Source organism: Triturus cristatus, chromosome 3_1, assembly GCF_964204655.1.
Source record: "Triturus cristatus chromosome 3_1, aTriCri1.1, whole genome shotgun sequence".
NCBI lineage: Eukaryota > Metazoa > Chordata > Amphibia > Caudata > Salamandridae > Triturus > Triturus cristatus.
The window spans coordinates 783,377,611-783,399,054 of record NC_140583.1 but is presented as its reverse complement, the minus strand read 5'-3'; the positions used below and the strand labels follow the sequence as shown (position 1 = coordinate 783,399,054).

General features: G+C 43.8%; 1 protein-coding gene across 23 annotated transcripts in view; it reads right to left on the bottom strand.

Annotated features, from left to right (window-relative positions):
* The window catches only part of LOC146861026 (putative methyltransferase DDB_G0268948), a 710,132-nt gene that overhangs the window by 304,931 nt on the left and 383,757 nt on the right, over positions 1 to 21,444 (bottom strand). For all 23 annotated transcript variants that reach the window (XM_085645020.1, XM_085645026.1, XM_085645012.1 and 20 more), the window contains one exon: positions 11,002 to 11,162. In XM_085645020.1, coding sequence (XP_085501146.1) covers positions 11,002 to 11,162 — 161 coding nt within the window. The remainder of the gene's footprint in view (positions 1 to 11,001; positions 11,163 to 21,444) is intronic.

Sequence of the window (21,444 nt, the reverse complement as noted above, 5' to 3'; positions counted from 1 at the left end):
CGATGTACGGGATGGAGAAAAGTGCCGCTTCGAGAGATGAAGATGATGATGAAGAAACTCGAAGAAACGAGGATTTTCCGTCGAGGCTGGAACCGTAGAAGTTCGAAGCCGGAGCACGAAGTATCACATCCGAGCCCGATGGCGGAAAAAAACAATCTGAGGATGGAGCCGAAGCCCATGCGCAGTACGGACCGAAGGAGGAGTCACCAAACTCGTGACTTCCAAAGACTGTCCAAGAAGAAAAACAAACTGCAAACATCCGGGCCCAACACCAGATGGCGATCTATGCTAAGTGTACAATCTGCAGCTCATATGCCTCGAACATGTTATTTTATCCTTACTATATTCATGTGTAAATCTGATGTTCCAAGTGTTACTATTGAGGTGTTCTACGAATTCGATCAGTCGGTCATTGTCCCCTGTCCAGATCATGAGGCAGTCATCAATGTATCTGCCCCAAAAAAGAATAAATTCTGTCCAGTCTGAGCCGGGGGGGCCCCAGATCCACTCCTCCTCAAGCCACCCCATGAAAAGGTTGGCGTACGAAGGAGAGAATCTGGAGCCCATGGGTGCACATTTGTTGGATGGGAATAACAAACGTTTACGAGAATGACTATATCGATCCACTAATGTTAAATATTATATCAATCTCTACCTAGCCGTGAACAAGTCGCATGTACTATCTTACGAAGGCGACAAAACACGTGTTGGCTTGGTGAACTACTGTTAAAACAGGAGTATTAAAAGAAGATAAACCACAAGAAAGAAGCAAAGACTGACTTATTTTGTTTCATGCAAAAATGACCTTGTAACTTTGCAAATTGAAATTCTGCGTGTGCTTGGGTATACCTTTTGATGACCTTTGGAGGTATTGACCAGTTCTACTTTGCTTCATGAGGTCCCTGTTTATGCACAGACCACCTACTGGCTATTGTGCCGACATTGATGACTTTTCCTTGGATTTGTCACACACTTCATTGCATGGGATTTGTGCATTTATTTTTTTGGCTGAAGCAGACTTACCTGATTCCACCATGGTCCTATGTATGGATTGTATTTCATTGTTTTTCCTCATCATTTGGATTGGATTTGTGACCATTTTAATTTTTCTCCTAAATGGACATTATCTCCCAGAACGCTCTGCTGTTGAACTGGTAACTGAGATATTGAAGCCACATTCTTCTTCTCATAAAGTGTGAAGAGACTTGTCCCTTGTGAACATTTCTGCATTTCCCATTCCGGATGGAATTGTTTTGGATATGGTCCCTTTTGACATTTTTAATCCCACAGAAAAATTACAGATTCTATATGTATTTAAGATAAGCATGGATGATTTTATTACTCCTGGAAGATTGTCTGATGATTGGGATGTGATAACAGTTAAATCAATGCTTTCTGAACTAGAGTCTTATACAGCATTTGATGCTGCAGACATGTACCTTAACTCTGCTAATTATGGTGAAATATATTGTTATCATCATTAGGCATACCGATGTTTACAAAGAGCTAGCACCCCACGTGCAGTTTTTAATAATAAACAGTGAGAGCACTGCCCAACACCACCAGTGAGTAGTTCAAAAACATACCTGCAAAAGTTTGCAAATATTTCTAGCAGCAACCCTTTAGACTCAGAGTTATACTATTAAAAACATACCCTTCCCCAGCAAAGAAACTTTTGCTCACGCACACAAAATTGCTCTATTCCGATTTGATTGTTTCCCAACTGTCTGTACAAGGTTATACATACTGGAAAGACAACATTGATTTAAACTTTATTCATGGAACACGCACTTAGAAAGTGCAGGGCAATGAAGCTTTATTTAGAGCTTGTTTTATCCCTAGACAAATTATTTTTCTGAACAAACTAGTGCATCAAAGCACCTCCCTGGGGTTAGCTAAAATTACGGATATGAATACACCAAGCATTCCCTCCATTGCATGTTTTGACAATTGGCAATATTTCACAAATTATACTGAGAAACAGCTCAATAACATAATTTCATGCTTTCAAGTTTAAAAGGATAGTTAGTGTGGCCAATAGACACTAACGGCTGTTATGCATGGTTTTTAAACACCACAAAAGGTTTCAAAGAGAGCAACCAGACCCATGTTATGTGCAGGCACAACATTGAGGAGTGGTTTCTATCTACTCTATAGGGAAGATATGCCAGCAATTGTTATAGCTTTGTACCTTATCTGCACTAAAGAAATGCTTGTCTCTCCTCTCTGATGACTTGGATTTACAAGATTTCTTGTTAGGTCTTAGATCACCATTGTCAAAACACTTTCTATACGCCATTTACAATGAACTTTAGAAAGTTGCCCAGCAGAAAGCTGCTGAATTTATACGAGAAATAGACAGGGCTCATTTGGAAAAGGCTTTGGCTGTTTTAGACAATGGGATGACAACATTGTCCACTCATATTTATTCTTTGAATAATATTGTGTCATCTGCACTTGATATAATGCAAAGTGACATGACCCTCTTACAACACGGGAAAAATCAGCTTATATCGATTATGCAATTGAGTCGAAGTTACAGATTTTAAAATCAAATCATGTGTCCTGGAAACACCTGAATGTGACTGATTCATTTTTGCCTTATAATTTAACACACTCTCAGAAAATATTGATGAAAAAAATGCTACTTACACAATGTTAATCATTGAGCATTTAGAAAAATTGCCCTTCACAGTAGCTGAAACACCCTCTGCCATGTGGCTAATCCATGGATTAATTTCTCTAACAATTTCTAAGTTTCCTTTTACATCTTGTTCAGAACATTTTCAACAGGGTAGATATGAGGCATCAGGGGAGAGATTTTTACATGAGACATGGGTCCTGCCTTTCGATTATAGATGTCAGATTGGAGAAACTGAGATTTTTCTTAGCAAATGTACAACTTTGTTTGGGCATTCATTACTCAGTAGAGAAGTAACACTTCATGGCACCTGTAATGCACCCAAAGCCAATTGGGCATGTTATATAAAAAGGTGCCAAAGTAGTCTTGATTGGTCCAGTTTTCAAAATACTTTCAAATGGGAGTTATTTAATTCTGAATGACCAAGTTTGTTGAAACCGGGAGCATCATATGTGGTAACGGTTTTTATGGTTGTAACCTTCTGCAACAATTTATTGTTCCCAGCCGCACACCTAGTCAGAGAAGTTACAGTATGGCCTTTGATTTCTATTTTTAATGTGAACTTTGATAAGTTGTGCAGACTGAAAGCCTTATTATTCCAAAAGGACATTGCGTTGACCTCAGTTAGAGAAACATTTGATCTCTATGTTGCAAAGTCCTCTGCTGAAATACAATTGCTGCTGTGCACAACCATCCCTCAACATTTTGGTGAACTAGTGAACAGCATATGTAATGCTTCAAATACTGCGGGGAGTAATGCACTTTTTCAAAGTGTCTGGCTTTGTCAGCAACTTCCAAACTGTATTTGGAGGGATTCTGTCCATAGGCATACCATTGGTTTTATTCCTGAAAGCTGTTATTTTGGTTCTATTTTTGTTCCTCTGCAATGGATGTTCCACCTTGAAGCCAAATGATGATGGAATTGCCACATGTCCTGCTGTGAACGCATAATACAGTACTTTGGAGTGTCGTTGCTACAGGAACTGAACGACAACTGATCTCTGTCCTTCTGACCTATATGGTTCCACTGCATGCAGCCTGTGTTCCACTGTCTGCTGTGCACTTTCGAGTGTGCAATGGATCTGAGTCTTAGAATGCAATTGATTCAATCTATGGATATGGATCTGAAGGTGCATCCGTTGAGGATTCATTTCTTTTCCAGCGGTGTCCTATGAGACTACCTTTGCTACAGGATATGTACTACGAGTCTTTCCTGGATGCTTTGGTTCCTGGATTACTGGATCCTGACTCCTCCTCTGCAGGTACACTGCTGGCTGGCACAACATCAAAGGCTGCTGATTGGGCTGGATACAACCATGTTTGTTCTGTGGAACATGCAGTCCTAGCTACTGTAGAAAGATCATCTGTGGCAGTGGATTCTGTTCTGAATTCCATTGACTCTCTGAACTTGTAAACAATTCGGGAGCCTCCTGAATTTTAATTTGGCACCTTGTTTTTATTTAAAATTAATTTTCTATTAGTTTTGGTTGTCCTAAGAGATCTGGCAGAGGTTACTCTTACTATGCTTTCTATAGTGTAGGTAGGATTAGGGTAGGAGTATTCATATATGCATTATCATATAATCCTAAAATATAATCACATGATATTGTCACAATGGTTGAACTGTTTATCTTTTTCATCATTCTTGTAATGCTGGTAACAATGCTTTGTTTAATTTTGCTAATATTTGCAGCTCATGTTTTTTCAACAAGCATACCTAAGTAACAACAAAGGGTAGATCTGCTTCGACAATTTCCATGGGGAATTAGAGTGGTTATGTTCTGAGGTGCAGATACCATTCGGTTTCCTGTATGGTTAGGGATTTGGATGGGGAACTGTGAGCTAGCTAGAAACTAGGGCAACACACTCTGATGTTATGGATGGACTCAGTCCCCCTATTCTGACGTTTATGTTGTCTGGATACACAGTCCTACTAAATTCATAGAAACCACAGGACATGGTCTTAAACATTCACAATAAATAGCTGACATGCTTCACTAGCCTCTGGTGATGCTAAATGTCAGCTAAAGGAGCATCAGGCCTTGTCAAACAAGCACCCTTATACGCTATACGATGCCGAAATAGGTTGGACCAGGCCTGAAAAAGTAAAAGTTATTTTCAGTGCTGAGCCATGTTCCAAGATAAGTTTCAGTAGCTTTTTGAGTGTAGGTCTATGTGTCTATAAGTGCAGCAGTCCAACCTGTCACAAGCCTATGCTCCGATTGTTGAAGTCTCTCCTCAAGGAGAACTACATTTTATCACCACAAAGGCTACAAGGCCATGTGCGTAGAGACAGTTCTCTATTAGTGAGTAGCACTACTAAGAGAGCGTAGCAAATGCACCTTCAAGTGTGCGTCCACTTTTTTACATATGGCACAATATTTATGATGTGGCACTTAGAAGTAGATTGCACTGGGTGTATGAAAATTAGAATGTATTTGTAGTTGTTGCCCGAATATGGAAAAACAAAAGACAAGAGGCGTTTGGCAAAACAGGAACAGTTGGTTTAATTAAACACTTCGGCCAGAAGCAACGTTCAGAGGCTGGTCTGAGGACTGTTTCAAAGTACAATAAAATTGGGCAAGTCTTTATACAGTTTTTGGGGGCCATAAAAGTGCTTCTGACAAACCTTTTTTGGTTAAAAAATGCAGGTTTTGTCTGTGGAGTAGTAAATAAGGCCCCAGATAACAAATGCAGGTGGGCCTCGACCTCACGTGGACACAATATGGGTCAGTAGGTAACGTGCCCAGATGTCTGGCATGAGGAGCGCATTATCATTGCATGTGCTGTGTATGCTGTGTCCTGATTAGCTATGTGTTGCTAACTTCCTGTGGCATCTGACTTTATGATGTTTTGGGAATGCACGCACCCCTCCGGCTATATGCGCTTTATAGGGGCCAATCTCCCTGGACCATTGTGGTGTCACTGCGCTTATCTGGGGGATGGACCTGAGTTTCCAGTTCGTATACTGGTCTGCCGACTATGTGCCAATCCAACCTGTGACCTGTCAATCTGTAACCTCAGGCCTAGGTCGCAGAGCCTGCCTGACCGCGTATTTCTGAGTCGGGGTTGATGGATAGTTCATGATGGGTGAGTTTGTTAATAGTGATGCGGTTTTGCCCGTATATGGGAGCATATAATTTGGAACAGTGGCATAGATTATATCAATATTAACATCATCATGCATGGTTTTGAGGTTAATATGCTACGACACTCGGTATAAAGTTTATGTAAGAGGCTGCACTAAAAATGTAAATTTGTATTATAAGGGTATCTACGATTTCACCCCACGAAGGGAGAAAGGGTGGGATTGGTGTGCAAGCTGTAGATCTCCTATTTGCATGGATTTCAGGAATTTGACAACAATTACAGAATGAATGTTTTATGTCAGCGTTATGGCGTATCTGTCGGACGTGACAGTGAGTGAGATTCTTAGTGCTGTCCCTGATTCCTGCTTATATCGACAATGTTCTCACTTTGGAGCATTCCCTCTGTGACATTCCTGCTCACTTTCCCTTTCAATCTATCTTTCATATGCCAGAGCATTTATAAATCGGGTGTGACTAAGCTTGACAGAAATAAATGCTGTTCTTAAGATGGCCGGATAACACATTGGTGTTTAAGAGTTACTTGCAGACATTACAGTGCCACAGAAACCTCCCCTTTCTTTTCTCCACCTCTACGATGTATTGTCAGCCTGCAGACATTGCCTTCACTCTGTCACATCTTTCTTGCAAACTGGCAGGATCCCACAGTGATCGCTGAGGCCTGCAGGTCATAAGTCAAGAAATACCACTTTTCATCCGTGGAGGGTGGATAATTTGAGAGCCAATAAATTGACTGATAGTAACATCTGTAACTTACTTTACTTATACACTGCAAAAGCTGCAGCATAGAGCTCTACACATAACACGCTGTTATTCTTCCCCGTCTTCTTCAATAGTAGTAGTCAGTGGCTAATGATGGTGACTGTGCATGCATGGCATATTGGGTGACGTGCTTATCCTAGTGGGCCTTCCATAACAAATTGGAGACATCATTTCATATTTCATATAACCTTTATTCGATCATTTTCCAGGTGATCATGAAAGACATTGGAGACATTCTTCCTGGTGATAAGCTGGTTAATCCAGCAGATGGCCATGTTTGTGACATATTGGTGACCCCTGGATCATGGTGACCCATTAATGAGATATTGGCTCACTCTTGGAGTCTGCTGGGTGTCCCTGCATAATGGATTTTTCTCGATGTATTGGTGCCTGGTGACATGCTGCTGGCTGTCCATATATAATAGTAGCCCATCAATGACATATTGAGGCTCTCTTGGCGACATCGTGGCTATCCCATAATAGCAAGTCCATTATTAACACATTGCGTCCATGCTTGACTGACTGTCCTTGACACAATTATGGTGAAAATCACTCTTTTGATGGAAATCCCTAGTATTTGATGATGATGACACATGAGACGGAAACAAAGCATCTGTCAATGTGCGACAGTAGTGGCTGTGACTGCTCAGCAAAAATTACAACTTGCAGTGTTAACAAATGAACATTTGAAATTTGGTTGCAAAAATATCTTTTTTTTGTAAGAAAACGACTAGATTCTGTATGAGAATTACATTTAGTTATGTCAATGGAAATTCTTTATTTCATAGTTAAAATGCCTTTATTGTAGGAAACTCGCAAGTTGATGTTTTGGATAAAATTAATGTGCTTATGAAATATTTTCAAAGATTGCGCTTGAAAATAAGTCATTCTTAGTTAGAGAGGGTTTATGCTGATTTTATAAGATCAGTCCCATAGACCACTTCCTGCTATGGATATTTCCTCACTTGTGTTGGGAGATTTCATCATTTATATTGTTAAGGGTTGGAGGTAATTACAGAGAATGCACAGTTAAGACGAATTGTGGAAAAATAAACTGAAAAATTGCTATACAGAATTTGAAATTGTTTTTATAAAATTACATTACCAGATTTTTTAACTGCCTGTAGCACATATATAACTATTTAGCTACTTTTTGAAAATGTGCTGAAAATGACACAATTTTGCCACCATTTTCAAAGATTTCTTGGGCTGGGGGAGTCTCAACACCGCTGCTGAGTGCAAGTCTTGTCTGGCACACCAAAAAAGTCCTGGAATAGTTCATTCATCATCTTTGGATTATCTTTGGTGGGAGAATTCCCTGAACCTTCCTAGACGGAGGCTTCCTAACTTACTTCACTCACTTGGTCTATCCTGCTTAAAGAATGCATTTATGCCTCATCACTTTCAAAGTTCACCAGTTGCCACTGATTTGAACTAGGTTACTGGTTGGTTCTTACAGTCAGCTTTGACACTGACGGTTGACAAGAGGTTTCCTATTGGTTTCGAAAGTAATAGTGATTCTGTCTTTTTATTTATACCCTGAACTACTAGCTACCCCATCCTCCTCCGTTTCTTTGCACTTTAAGGAGGAAAACTGTGGGCTTCAATTCCAAAAACTGTTGGTGAAAGTACTGGATTCCGGGGAAGGGACAAGAGCACTCACAAAAGCATCCATAGATTATGGGAAAGGTATAAGAGCCCTTTGGATTCTTGTGGTATCCTGCTTGCAGGTTTACCCAATGATGTCAGGGAATGTCAGAGTTGTGAGGGTTCACTTGGGGCAGCTGTGCCAGACAAACCAGGGCTGAGTATCTAAATACATCTGCTCCTCGTGGGATCATTTATGTATTAATTTAACATACAATAAACCCTCTCAGAATCTACTGGCAGTGTCTGATTATTTCTACATGCCAACATGCATCTCAACAATGGTGAGAATATTCAAAGGACCTAGCAGGGAAAAGCATAACTGTTCTAATTGAATTCAGTTGGTAAGAGTATATATCCCATCCTCGTAGCCAGTGTTGTAATTAAAGATTCCCTCTTGGCAAGCAGACGTCAGGTAGCCAGTTCATGTAGAATAACAGGTTGTAGATTTATTGAAGAGGTTACAGGTTACATAGTAAAGTACCCTACCAGGAGAATATTAGTAAGCTGAAAATATTGTGCTGCACTCTATTTTCTGTTCATTCTCGGTGTGAGAATATTGTAAATGTGTAGCTGTTAGCTAGGGTTGTGATTAACCCTGTTTTGTGTGATCAATCCTGGGTGGTTGAGAAGTGTTTGAATCGTGTTGCACCCTGTTCCGTGTGATTCTCCCTCAGTTAGAAGGGAAATGCTTGGGCTGTGGTGAACGCTGTTTTTATGTTATTCTTCCCCAGTGACAAACTGCTTGCATTGTGCTGATCCCTGTTCAGTGTGATTCTCCCTCAGTGATAGGGAAGTGCCTTGGTTACGGTACAGGGGATGAGTGTGTTGTTGCTACTATACTAATGCCCTTACAGGGGATGAGTATGTGGGGTGAAAGATTGCCTGTGCAAAAACACAAGATGCCCTTATGTGGAATGAGTGTGTGAGTTTAAAGATGCCTATTGCTAAAACACTAGGGGCCCGATTCACAGAACTAACTTAAGACAAAATCCTAAACTTACTACCATTTTGGTATTCACAGAAGGCACTTACTCATTTTTGGTATTCACAGAAGGCACTTACTCATTTCGGTATTCACAGAAGTTAGGACTCCTAACTTTAGGACTCCTAAATGCCTTCTGTGAATAACGAAAGCCTTAAAGTTAGGATTTTTCTCAGTTTAGTAGTAGCAAAGTTAGGAGTCCTAACTTTAGGACTCCTAAACTGAGAAAAATCCTAATTTTAAGACTTTTGGTATTCACAGAAGGCATTTAGGAGTCCTAAAGTTAGGACTCCTAACTTCTGTGAATACCGAAATGAGTAAGTGTCTTCTGTGAATACCAAAATGAGTAAGTGCCTTCTGTGAATACCAAAATGGTAGTAAGTTTAGGATTTTGTCTTAAGTTAGTTCTGTGAATCGGGCCCTAGATGCCCTTATGTGGGATGGGTGTGTGGGTTGAAAGAAACCTGTTGCTAAAATACTAGATGCCCTCTGCAGGGCATGAGTGTGTGGGGGCAAAAGAAACCTGTCGAGAAAATGTTAGATGCCCTTACATGGGGTGAGTGTGTGGGTTGAAAGACACTTGTTGCTAAAACATTAGATGCCCTTACAGGGGAGGAGTGTGTGTACTGAAACTTTCCCATTGCCAAAATATAAGATGCTCTTTCATGGGCTAACTGTGTTGGTTGAAATATATATTTTACAAGTGAACATTTTTTGAATATTGAAAGATACCTGTTTTTATGTTTTTGTTGTTTCTTTGGTAGTGTGAGTGGTTCTGTCAGTGTTTGTTGGTGGTCAGCAAAGCAGCATGTTTTGTGGTGTCCTTTTTACACACACTATTCGATGATGCTCTGAAATGTTGCATGGTCTGGTGTTTTTGTGGTCTATGCTTCCATTGTATTTCTTAAGGTGGGAGGAATTTCCTTTTTGTTTGGAAAGGAGGGAGATGTGTGGTGTTCTGCTTGATGTTTATGGAATGTCAGGGTTGTGAGGGTTCCCTTGGGGCAGTTGTGCCAGACAGACCAGGACGAAACATCTAACTACATCTGCTTCTGGTGGGGTCATTTACGTACCCATGCAACATACAATAAACCATCTCATAATCTACTGGAGATGTCTGGTTATTTCTACATGCCAACACGCATCGCAACATTTCTCTCCCTGCAGCAGACTGTGTGACTTTAACTCCTATTGTAGCTGAGTGAAGTGCTAAATTATGGGGGGCTGGACAAGCACTCTGTATACAGGGTGTCTACACCCTGTATGCTTGCAGCATAGCAACTTAATTGAACCTCTACAAAGTCAGGGTTCTATGTATGTTCCACGAACTAATGCTGGGTGACACATTAGCCATATGGAATTTAAAGTCAGATTGGCTGAGCAATCTCAGAAAAAAATAGTTTAGAAGGTGTATAGACTCACCCTATTTGGTTCAGTCGAAGATGGTTTGAATCCCTCAAAATGGGGACCTCGGGATGGATTGAAGTCTTCACAAAATGGTAGGCCCATGAGAAGGTTTGAAGTCCCCATTGTAGTCTCAGAGTCAGGTGTTGACTTCTCACAATGGTGGCAGCCAGGCTATTAGAATATAGAAGGGTGTAGATCGAGAGCATTGGACTAGCTCCATGGGAGGCAAGAAATCCACTGTAAAAGGCACACCACAACCGGTGACGTTTTAGTGATGTAATTTCATGAACAGTATAGTTTTCCTTCCTCAACACTTTGACGCTGACCAACATGGCAATGTGGGTATCAAGCTCAACAATACTGAAGATGTGGTTGTCTATTTATTCTTCAGGTTGGTTGAGAGGCATCCTGGAATTACCATACATAAAGTTAAAAAAAAGATGTCAACTTACATGTAGCTCACATTGAGGGGGGAGATAACACTCTCTGCCTCTTCAACCTGCGATTCACTGATATCAACCCCAACAACCTTCTCAAAGTAGGGGGCTAGGATCCGTGTGCTCTGTCCAGTGCCACAGCCAACATCCACTGCCATGCCAAAGGGCTTACCTTTCTGAAGAGGACAACAGAAGAGTCTTAGCAAGACTATCACATGAAGGCTTGGTTTGTAAACAAAATACATATCATAGAGATACAGTGGGCCAGCTGTCTCTACAATGACATACAATGACAATCATATCTAATTACATAATTTCTAAAGAAAGTGCTCTCACTTTAATCAGAACTTCCCTGTTGGAGCAGATGAGAACTTAAAATATGGGCAGTTTCATCTGAGGTGCTGGCATAGGTGTGTCTCTGGAAATTGTTTCCACCGGCCATATATTAAATGACCCTTATAGTCATGTCATTTAAACTAAAACAGCATACAAAATAGAAACAACAAAATACATAATTCACTCATCCAAACTACAATGCCATTTTCAAATCACTCTGGAAATTAAGAAACTAAAGGGTTATATGTCAATTCCCTTTGTTGGTGAAAGACTACAGAGCTCACCAATTTAACTAAATTGATAAGTATCCCTATAAAACAAGCTTCTCCAAATAGTAGCTCGTGAGCTACTGGGAGGTCTCCAGCTACCTTTTATTAGCTCTCCTGTGTCTAGCCGAGCCTACTAAATTAGAAGTATTATATATATATATATATATATTCACTGAAAAAACCATAGGTTTCACACATGTTATAGTTAGCTGGACATTTTACTGATAAAAAACCAATGAAATTCCCCCGTTATAGTTACTGTAGGCAACTATAACTCACGCGACCGCAATCCTCTGCTGATGCTAATACTGTATTTAGACACTTATTTGCCCATGTCTTCTTCCATTAAATTTTAGCTATACATATATTACAAATATTTTTTTTTCATAAAGACACATATGTCATCAGCAGAGGATTACGGTCGCGTGAGTTATAGTTGCCTACAGTAACTATAACGGGGGAATTTCATTGGTTTTTTATCAGTAAAATGTCCAGCTAACTATAACATGTGTGAAACCTATGGTTTTTTCAGTGAATTAGCAAGGTTTTTTAAATGCTATTTCCTAACTATAACGTGTGTGAAACCTATGGTTTTTTCAGTGAATTTGTACGGTTTTTTAAATGCTAAGTTACTTTACGCCATTTGTGGCGTGCGCGCCCACTTAACGCAGTTCGTTCCGTGCACGGTTTTTATCAACTTTAATAAGCCCTGTACATTTGGTGGCCTTCGGCCACCAAAAGCACAGGGGGTGAGGTCAATGTGGATAGTGTTTTTTTTATTTCGATTTTATAATTTCATGTTGCCAAAATTACGTTTTTTTTTCTCTATTAATAAGCCCTGCACATTAGGTGGCCTGCGGCCACCAAAAGCACAGGGGGTGGGGTAAGTGTGGATAGTGTTTTTTTTATTTTTATTTTTTTACCGTAAGCGTACGGTAAGCTTACGGTAAGCGTACGGTAAGCGTACGGTAAGCGTACCCCGCGAAATTGCCGAAAAAAAAATAAAACCATTTTTGCTCTTGGGGGATGTTTAGGGACTCCCTCAACATGACTATGTGGGAGGGAGTTGTCAAAACAGCCCCGTAACATGTTTTTGGCCATCATGTTTGATAAACAACACTCAGTGCAAGAGACAAAATGGCGGACGCCGCTTCCTGGTTTCGGCCGATTCGAATGTTTACTAAGATCTAAGAGCCAATCAGAATCGCGCTCGCGCACGCCACCGTAAGCTTACGGTAAGCGTACGGTAAGCGTACGGTAAGCGTACCGTAAGCGGGCTCAGATATATATATTGATTTAAAGGCTATTTTCTCAGAATCTACTGAACAGATTTACACCAAACCTACAAAAGGCACTTCCTTGACCTAGGGACTACCTCTCTGCCAAATTTCTAGTAATTCTGTTCAGCCGTTCGGGCTGTAGCTCGTTCTAAAGGTCCTATGGAAAAATGCATGGGAAAAACGCGTTTTGGGACCCCCCTTTTATCTCAGCCCCCGCTTGACGAATCCCCCCGAGACTTTCAGGGTAGGAGCGGAGCGTAGCGCCCCACCTATTTTGAGAAATTCGCGAGGATTCGTCGACCGGCGCCAAAGTTATTCAAAATAGAATGTTGAGGTTTTCCTATGGAAACGTGGTCCTAACTATAACTACCTACTGGCGACCGCCAGTAGGTAATATATATATATATATAAACCGCACTCCTCTCGAAACAAAAGGACACGACGCTGTGTCTTTGACAATTCCAACCAGGGTTTATTCAGTGGCTCTGTCGGACGCGTTTCGCCTGAACCAGCAGGCTTGTTCACCAACAAAGTTTTGCCAAACAACTTCCACCATTTATGCTGTGCACGTGATACGATCATGTGAGGACTACAAATTGAGTGTAACAGAAAAAAGACTCGTAGTTTTTACCTATTACAATTGATAAAGCGATACCAGGATGCAACTTTAAGTAAAGTATAACGCATTCACGACTGGTCCACATTAGTAGATCTTAATTTACAAATATATTATAGCATATTTATACACTTTTTTTATAAACCACGGTCCATTTTCTAAAAAAGCGCCCTGCAATCAGTGGCAATTGCCGTGAAGAGACCATTCACCCATGTGGGTTTGCCACATTGTTTTGACGCTTTACTAAAATTCAGCCCCAGTGGGCATACCTGATTTTTCTGGCTTATCTTGTCTAATTCAGCCCCAGTGGGCATACCTGATTCTTCTGGCTTATCTGGTTCATAGAAACCTCACACGAATCAAAATTAAAGTGATGTAACACAATTCATTAATTCCTACTTAACAAAACTAAAAATTCATACATTTATAAATACTCCAATGTGCTATTCATAAATAAATAAAAACGGAAAATCCAGAAAGGGTATAGCAAGCTCTACAAAGGCCCTATAAATGTGTATACAAATCTTCTTCAATGTTCAGGCCCATTGGTGCTTTACTATTCAGTTCCACAATATAACGTGATTCTAATTTTCTTAAAGCTCTCTGTCTGTCACCACCTCTCACATTGGGTGGGATCGCATCAATGACAAAGTACGATAAGACTGTCACATTACTATCATGGTAAATTGCGAAGTGGCGTGCTACCGGATATGTTTTATCCACGTTTTTGATGGCCCTTAGATGCTGCAATATTCTTTTGTGAACAGGGAGAATTGTGCTGCCCACGTACCAAAGATGGCATGGGCAACTCAGTACGTAGACAGCAAACTCCGTTTTGCAATCGAACTGCCCTCTGATGTTTTTTTCAATTTGTGAGCAGCCTGTTGTGAATTTCTTGGTGTTCACACCATGCTGGCATGCCTTGCACTTCACGCATCTCAGGAAACCATCTTGTCGTTTTAACCATGAAGTTTTGAGGGGTTGTTTGCAAGATTTTGGTGCCATATTGCTGACCAGCAATTGTTTAAATGATTTGGCTCTTCTAAATGTTATTAGGGGTTTGTTTGACACAATTTTTCCTAAAATGGGGTCATTGCGTATCAGATGCCAATGTTTCGACAGAATGTTACGTACTTGCCCATGTTGCTTGTTGTATGAAGTCACCAATCTACATTCATTAGAATCTAGTAATTGTTTCTGTTTGCGTTTATTTGTTTCAGAGGGCTCAAATAAAACTTCTTCTCTTGTTTTACATTTGACCTTATGGATTGCACTCTGAATGCATTCAGTTCCATACCCTCTAGATTTAAAACGGGAACGTAAGGTCTGAAGTTCTTTTTCCCTCGTGTCCACTTCACTACAATTACGCATTGTTCTTAGACACTCCCCGTAGGGGATACTCTTAATAAGATTCCTGGGATGGAAACTTGTTGCATGTAGCAACGTGTTTCCTGCCGTTGGTTTCCGAAATATTCGTGTCTGTAAATAGCCATTCTTTACATAGACTGTGAGGTCTAAAAAATTCACTTCATTTTTACTTATGGTGCTGGTAAACTTTAGATTAAGATTGTTCGTCTGAAGTTTCTTAACAAAATCATTGGCTGATGTTTCTGTTCCCCTCCAAATAATAAACAAATCATCAATAAAACGACTCCAATGGAGAATGTTATTGTCCCACTCGACATGATACTGCTGACGGACCACCCGCTCCTCCCACCAGCCCATGTGTAGATTGGCATAACTGGGGGCGAAGCAGGTGCCCATCGCAGTGCCACAGAGTTGATGGAACAAATCCCCATTGAAGAGGAAGAAATTGTTCTTCAGGCAATATTCTACCATAGAGCATAACATTTGACTATGAGCCCAAAGTGAAATAGGTCTTGTTCCTAGATAGTATTTTATGGCATTTAAGCCATCTTGATGTTTTATACTCGTATAGAGTGTGGTGACATCAATCGTCATTAACAACATGTCATTTTCCCATGGTACATCATAAATGCTTTTTAGGAAATCACCTGTGTCTTGAATAAATGACGGGAGTAATTTCACCATGGGACATAAAAATGAATCAACAAATCTAGACGTGTTCTCCAAACTACTGCCAATGGCCGAAATAATCGGTCTTCCTGGGGGATTATTGAGATCTTTATGGACTTTAGGTATGAGATAAAAGACTGGGGTCACTGGATTTTTAATCTCTAAATATCGGAATTCGTCATGTGACAACAGACCTTGATCATACCATTGCTGTAATTTGGTATTAAACACTGAACTGCTATTCTGCATCATATTCGGTGAAATTCTTGCATAGTTATTTCTATTGTTTAGTTGTTTATACGCTTCATCAAGGTATTTCTGCCTGCCCCACAAGACTACATTGCCGCCCTTATCAGCATTCTGAACAATACAATCGTTATTTAAAGATAGTTTCTTAATAAGATCCATGCAATTTTTTTGTTGCTGTGACCATTTTTTATGCACGGAACCTCTACATTTCTCCAAATTCTTTAAATCATTAGTCACCAATTCGTGAAAAATGTCCACTGAATCCTTTGCAGTAGTAGGAATAAATTTAGACCGAGGTCTAAAACCTGTCGACACACTTTCTCCGATCACCAATCCTTGTTCTGATGCAGTTAATTCCGCGTGTTCGAATGGTACTTCTGCAGTGTCTGCCTGTTCAAACTCCTCTTCATTGCCCATTTGTCCTAGTTCCAATATTAGGTTCATGTCATTAACCTGTAAGTTCTGAATGTCATTGTGGAGCCCAGTGCCCCTTTGAACTGCTGGTACTTTATATTTGTTAGGATACATTGCGAAATGTTTTTTTAATTTCAACATTCTGGTGTATTTGAATGTGTCAATTCTGGTGGAAACATAATTAAATTCCGCAGGAGGGCAAAATGGCAGACCAAGTTGGAGTATTTCTTCTTCTTTGGCTGATAATGGAATTGTGGTTAGATTAATGACTGCAGTGGTATTTGTGGAAAGGATTGTATCATTTACTTTCTCTTGTTCTTGCCACTGGTTGCGCCGCTGTTTGGCCCCTTTGCGCCTTTGTTTCCTCTGCCTCTTCCCCTTCCTGGTCCTGCATAGCTGGTTGCAGTTCTTGGGCGGAGATTGAATCTCCGCTCTTCTTGTAAAAAACCGAATTCGTCTAATACTGAGGGGATTTGATTGTTAGTGGCAGTACTGGGGCCCTCATCTGCGGATGTCTCAATTTCGGAGCTTAATAAACTACCAAGTTCTGACTGGGCTCCTCCTGTTTGTTGCATTCCAGGATTCATTTTTTGTCTACGAACATTCTCGAATTTCTTAGCGAATGTGTATATTTGTCCTCGTTCATAGTCGCCCTTATCTCGCAAGAATTTAGTTGCTTTTCTCTCTTTGATTGAGGCTTCTAATTTTTGCAGACGGTCTGTCATATCTTTTTTGTATTTTCTAATCACATCTTGATCCTCTTCTTTTTCCAACATCTCTGTAATTTGGCCAATTTCTTCCAATATCTTGGTTCTATCAATATCAGCGTATTTGATTAAAATGGCAAGCATTCTACGTGAGGACTCTTGATTATTGTCGGCCCATTCGCGTAACATGTTGGGGTTGGGATCCTCATAGGTCGGGGCTACCAAAATTCGCAAGCCCCTCGGAATTCTCTTAACTTCTAAGTAGCGTTGTAAAGATTTCGCTTCCCACCACTTCGACATTTCGCTGCGTTTTAATTTCTCCAGTCTTTTAAGTCTGACTAGCACATCACCAATTGTAATAGGTAAAAACTACGAGTCTTTTTTCTGTTACACTCAATCAATCAATCAATCAAAGACATTTCTAGAGCACGCTACATACCCGTAGGGTCTCAATGCGCTGGGGGGGGGGTGCCGCTACTGCTCGAACAGCCAGGTCTTCAGCTTCTTCCTGAAGGAGAGGTGGTCTTGGGTCAGGCGCAGGTCGGTCGGGAGGGAGTTCCAGGTCTTGGCGGCCAGGTAGGAGAAAGACCTTCCTCCTGTAGTCGCTCTTCGGATGCGGGGGACGGCGGCGAGGGCGTGGCTGGCAGAACGGAGGTGGCGTTTGGGAGCGTAGAAGTTGACTCGGCTGTTGAGGTAGCTCGGGCCTTGGTCGTGTAGGGCTTTGTGTGCGTGGGTGAGGAGGCGGAAGGTGACTCTCTTGCTGACGGGGAGCCAGTGGAGGTCTCTCAGATGTCCGGAGATGTGGCTGGTTCGTGGGATGTCGAGGATGAGTCTGGCTGAGGCGTTTTGGATCCGCTGGAGTCTCTTCTGGAGCTTGGCGGTGGTGCCGGCGTAGAGGGCGTTGCCGTAGTCCAGTCGGCTGGTGACGAGGGCCTGGGTGACGGTCTTCCTGGTCTCTGTGGGGATCCACCAGAAGATCTTCCGTAGCATGCGTAGGATGTTGAAGCATGACGAGGAGACGGCGTTGACTTGCCTGGTCATGGAGAGGGAGGAGTCCAGGATGAAGCCCAGGTTGCGTGCATGGTCTGTCGGTTTGGGTGCGGTGCCCAGGGCGGGAGGCCACCAGGAGTCGTCCCAGGCGGAGGGTGAGGAGCCCAGGATGAGGACCTCCGTCTTGTCTGAGTTCAGCTTCAGGCGGCTGGTCGTCATCCACTCGGCTACCTCTTTCATCCCTTCTTGTAGGTTGGCTTTGGCGGCGGCGGGGTCGTTGGTCAGGGAGAGGATCAGCTGGGTGTCGTCGGCGTAGGAGATTATGCTGAGGTTGTGTTTGCGTACGATGGCCGCGAGGGGGCTCATGTAGACGTTGAAGAGGGTGGGGCTCAGAGAAGATCCTTGGGGGACGCCGCATATGACTTCGGAGGCCTCTGACTTGTATGGTGGTAGGCGGACTCTCTGTGTTCTACCGCCGAGGAAGGAGATGATCCATTCTAGCGCCTTGTCCTGGATTCCGACGTTGCTGAGGCGCCGTACTAGGGTGCGGTGGCAGACCGTGTCGAAAGCCGCGGAGAGGTCTAGGAGGATGAGGGCCGCTGTTTCTCCATTGTCCATCAGGGCTCGGATGTCATCGGTGGCGGCGATGAGGGCGGTCTCGGTGCTGTGATTGGCTCGGAAGCCGGACTGAGAGGGGTCGAGGGATCCGTTTGTCTCGAGGAAGGCGGCCATCTGCTTGTTGACGGTCTTCTCGATGACTTTGGCTGGAAACGGGAGAAGCGAGATGGGGCGGTAATTCTTGAGGTCGGTGGGGTCCGCTGTTGGTTTCTTGAGTAGGGCGCTGAGTTCGGCGTGCTTCCAGCTCTCCGGGAAGGTGGCGGTGTTGAAGGATGTGTTGATGATGTCTCGCAGGTGGGGTGCGATGACAGCGTCGGCCTTGTTGAAGACGTGGTGAGGGCAGGGGTCAGTCGGTGATCCGGAGTGGATGGAGTTCATCGTGCGGATGGTGTCTTCGGTACTGATCGGGGTCCAGGCGTGGAGGGTGGTGGTGGGGGGTGGTTGTTCGGTCATGCTGTGCGTTGGTTGGTTGTCGAAGCTGCTGTGTATGTCTGTGATCTTGTTGTGGAAGTATGAGGCGAGGGAGTTGCAGAGGTCTTGCGATGGGGTGATGTCGTTGTTTCCTGCGCTGGGGTTGGAAAGCTCTTTCACGATGTTGAAGAGTTCCTTGCAGTTGTGTGCGTTGTTGTCCAACCGGTCCTTGAATGCTGTTTTCTTGGCGGCGCGGATCAGCTGGTGGTGCTTCCGGGTAGCAAGCTTGAAGGAGGTCCTGTTGTCCGGTGTCGGTTCCCTTTTCCAGACTTTCTCGAGGGCTCGGCAGTTCTTCTTGGAGCTCTTGAGTTCGTCGGTGAACCATGGGGCCTTCTTGCTGCCGGGTCTGCTGGGCGCGGTCCTTAGTGGGGCGAGTTCGTCCGCGCAGTTGCTGATCCACTTCGTGAGGTTGTCGGCGGCCTGGCTGGGGTTCGCTGAGCTGGCAGGAGGGTGCTGGCTCAGGGAGGTGGCGAGCTGGTCTGCTGTGATCTTGTTCCAGCTTCTGCGGGCGGCCTGTTGTTGGTGATGGTGGGTCGGCGTTCTCTTGAAGGTGAAGTGGACGCAGCTGTGGTCCGTCCAGTGAAGCTCTGTGGCGTGGCTGAAGTCGATGTCTGTGCTGGATGAGAAGACGGCGTCGAGAGTGTGTCCGGCAAGGTGGGTGGGGGTGGACACCAGTTGCTTGAGTCCCAGGTTGGCGAGGTTATCGAGCAGGGTGCTGGTGTTGCGGTCGTTGTTGTTCTCCAGGTGGAAGTTCAGGTCTCCCAGGAGGATGTAGTCAGCGGAGGGGAGGGCAAGCGGGCTGACGAAGTCGGCGATGTCCTCGCTGAATTGGGTGCGTGGTCCAGGGGGTCGGTATATCAGGGTGCCTCTGAGGGTGGTGGTCGGGTTGGTGTGGATCTGGAAGTGCAGGTGTTCGGCGCTGGTCAGGGTGTTGTCGGTGCTGGTCGTGAGACGGATGGTGTTCTTGTGGATGATGGCGATGCCTCCTCCCATCTGGTTGGCGTTTCGGTCCCTCCGGACGATCTTGTAGCCCTCTGGGATGGCGATGGCGATGTCGGGAGCTGAAGAGGCGTTCATCCAGGTCTCCGTGAGGAAGGCAACGTCAGGGGCTGTGGCGTCGAGGAGGTTCCAGAGTTCGATGGCGTGTCTGTGGACGGAGCGGGTGTTGAGCAGGATGCACTTGAGGTGGGTACTGCTGGTGTTCGGCTTGGTGGGTGCGGGGCAGGATCGGATGCATGAGAACTTGCAGGCGTGGCAGCTGAAAGGTCCGTTGGTACGTCCAGGAGTGGCTTGATGGCATTCTGGGTGTCGGCCGGTGTTGAGAGCACTGAGGGTGGCGGCTGAGTACTTCAGGCGTGTAGGTCGGGGTCTTCGAGGTCCAGGGGTCCTGGCACTGGGCGCGGTCCAGGCGCGGACGGGCGCAGACGGGCTTACCTTTGGCGCGCCTTCGGCGCACAATTGGCGCGTTCGCACGGTCGCCATATAAGGCGAAGTGCGCGGGTGGGCGGGGCAGCTGGGAGGCGGGAGCGGGGAGGGAACAGAAAGAAAAAAGGGGCGTGGTCAGCGGTGGTGGCGGGAAGCGGGGAGCGGGGAGGGAAGACGGCGCGGTGGGCGGGCAGGCAGGCAGGAGGGCGCGAAGGGCTGAAATAGACACGAACAAAATGCAGGCACAAATGTCAGGAGAAAAGAAAACAGTTGACACGGGGAGAAAAGCAGTTTAAGCAAGCACAAATTTTTGACAAAACAAGCGAGAACAGACGCTACGAAAAAAAAAAATAGTTAACACGGGGAGAAGAGCGGTTAAGCAAGCACAAATTTTCGACAAAACAGGCGAAGACAGACGCCAGCGGCGTCAGCCGGCAGCTAGGCAGAGGGCAGGCAAGGGGGCACACACAGCAGTTGGTGGCCGTGCGGCGCGGGGGTGTCCCACAAGTGGGTCACCAATTTGTAGTCCTCACATGATCGTATCACGTGCACAGCATAAATGGTGGAAGTTGTTTGGCAAAACTTTGTTGGTGAACAAGCCTGCTGGTTCAGGCGAAACGCGTCCGACAGAGCCACTGAATAAACCCTGGTTGGAATTGTCAAAGACACAGTGTCGTGTCCTTTTGTTTCGAGAGGAGTGCGGTTTATATTTAGCGGACCGAGCTTGGAGGTCCGCCTGACGACGCACCCGCTGATTTGGAGCTTGCGGCGGCTGTTCTAAGCAGCGTGGCAAAGGATATATATATATATATATATATATATATTCACTGAAAAAAACATAGGTTTCAGGGGCGTTATAGTTAGCTGGACATTTCCCTCATGCAAAACCCAAGAAATTCCCCCGTTATAGTTGGTTCAGCCAACTTTAACTCGCGCCCCCGCAATGCACTGCTGATGACGTCACATATTACATCACTCACGACATGGTCAGTGACATCACTGATGACATCACTGATGACATCTGAAATTACATCACTGATGACATC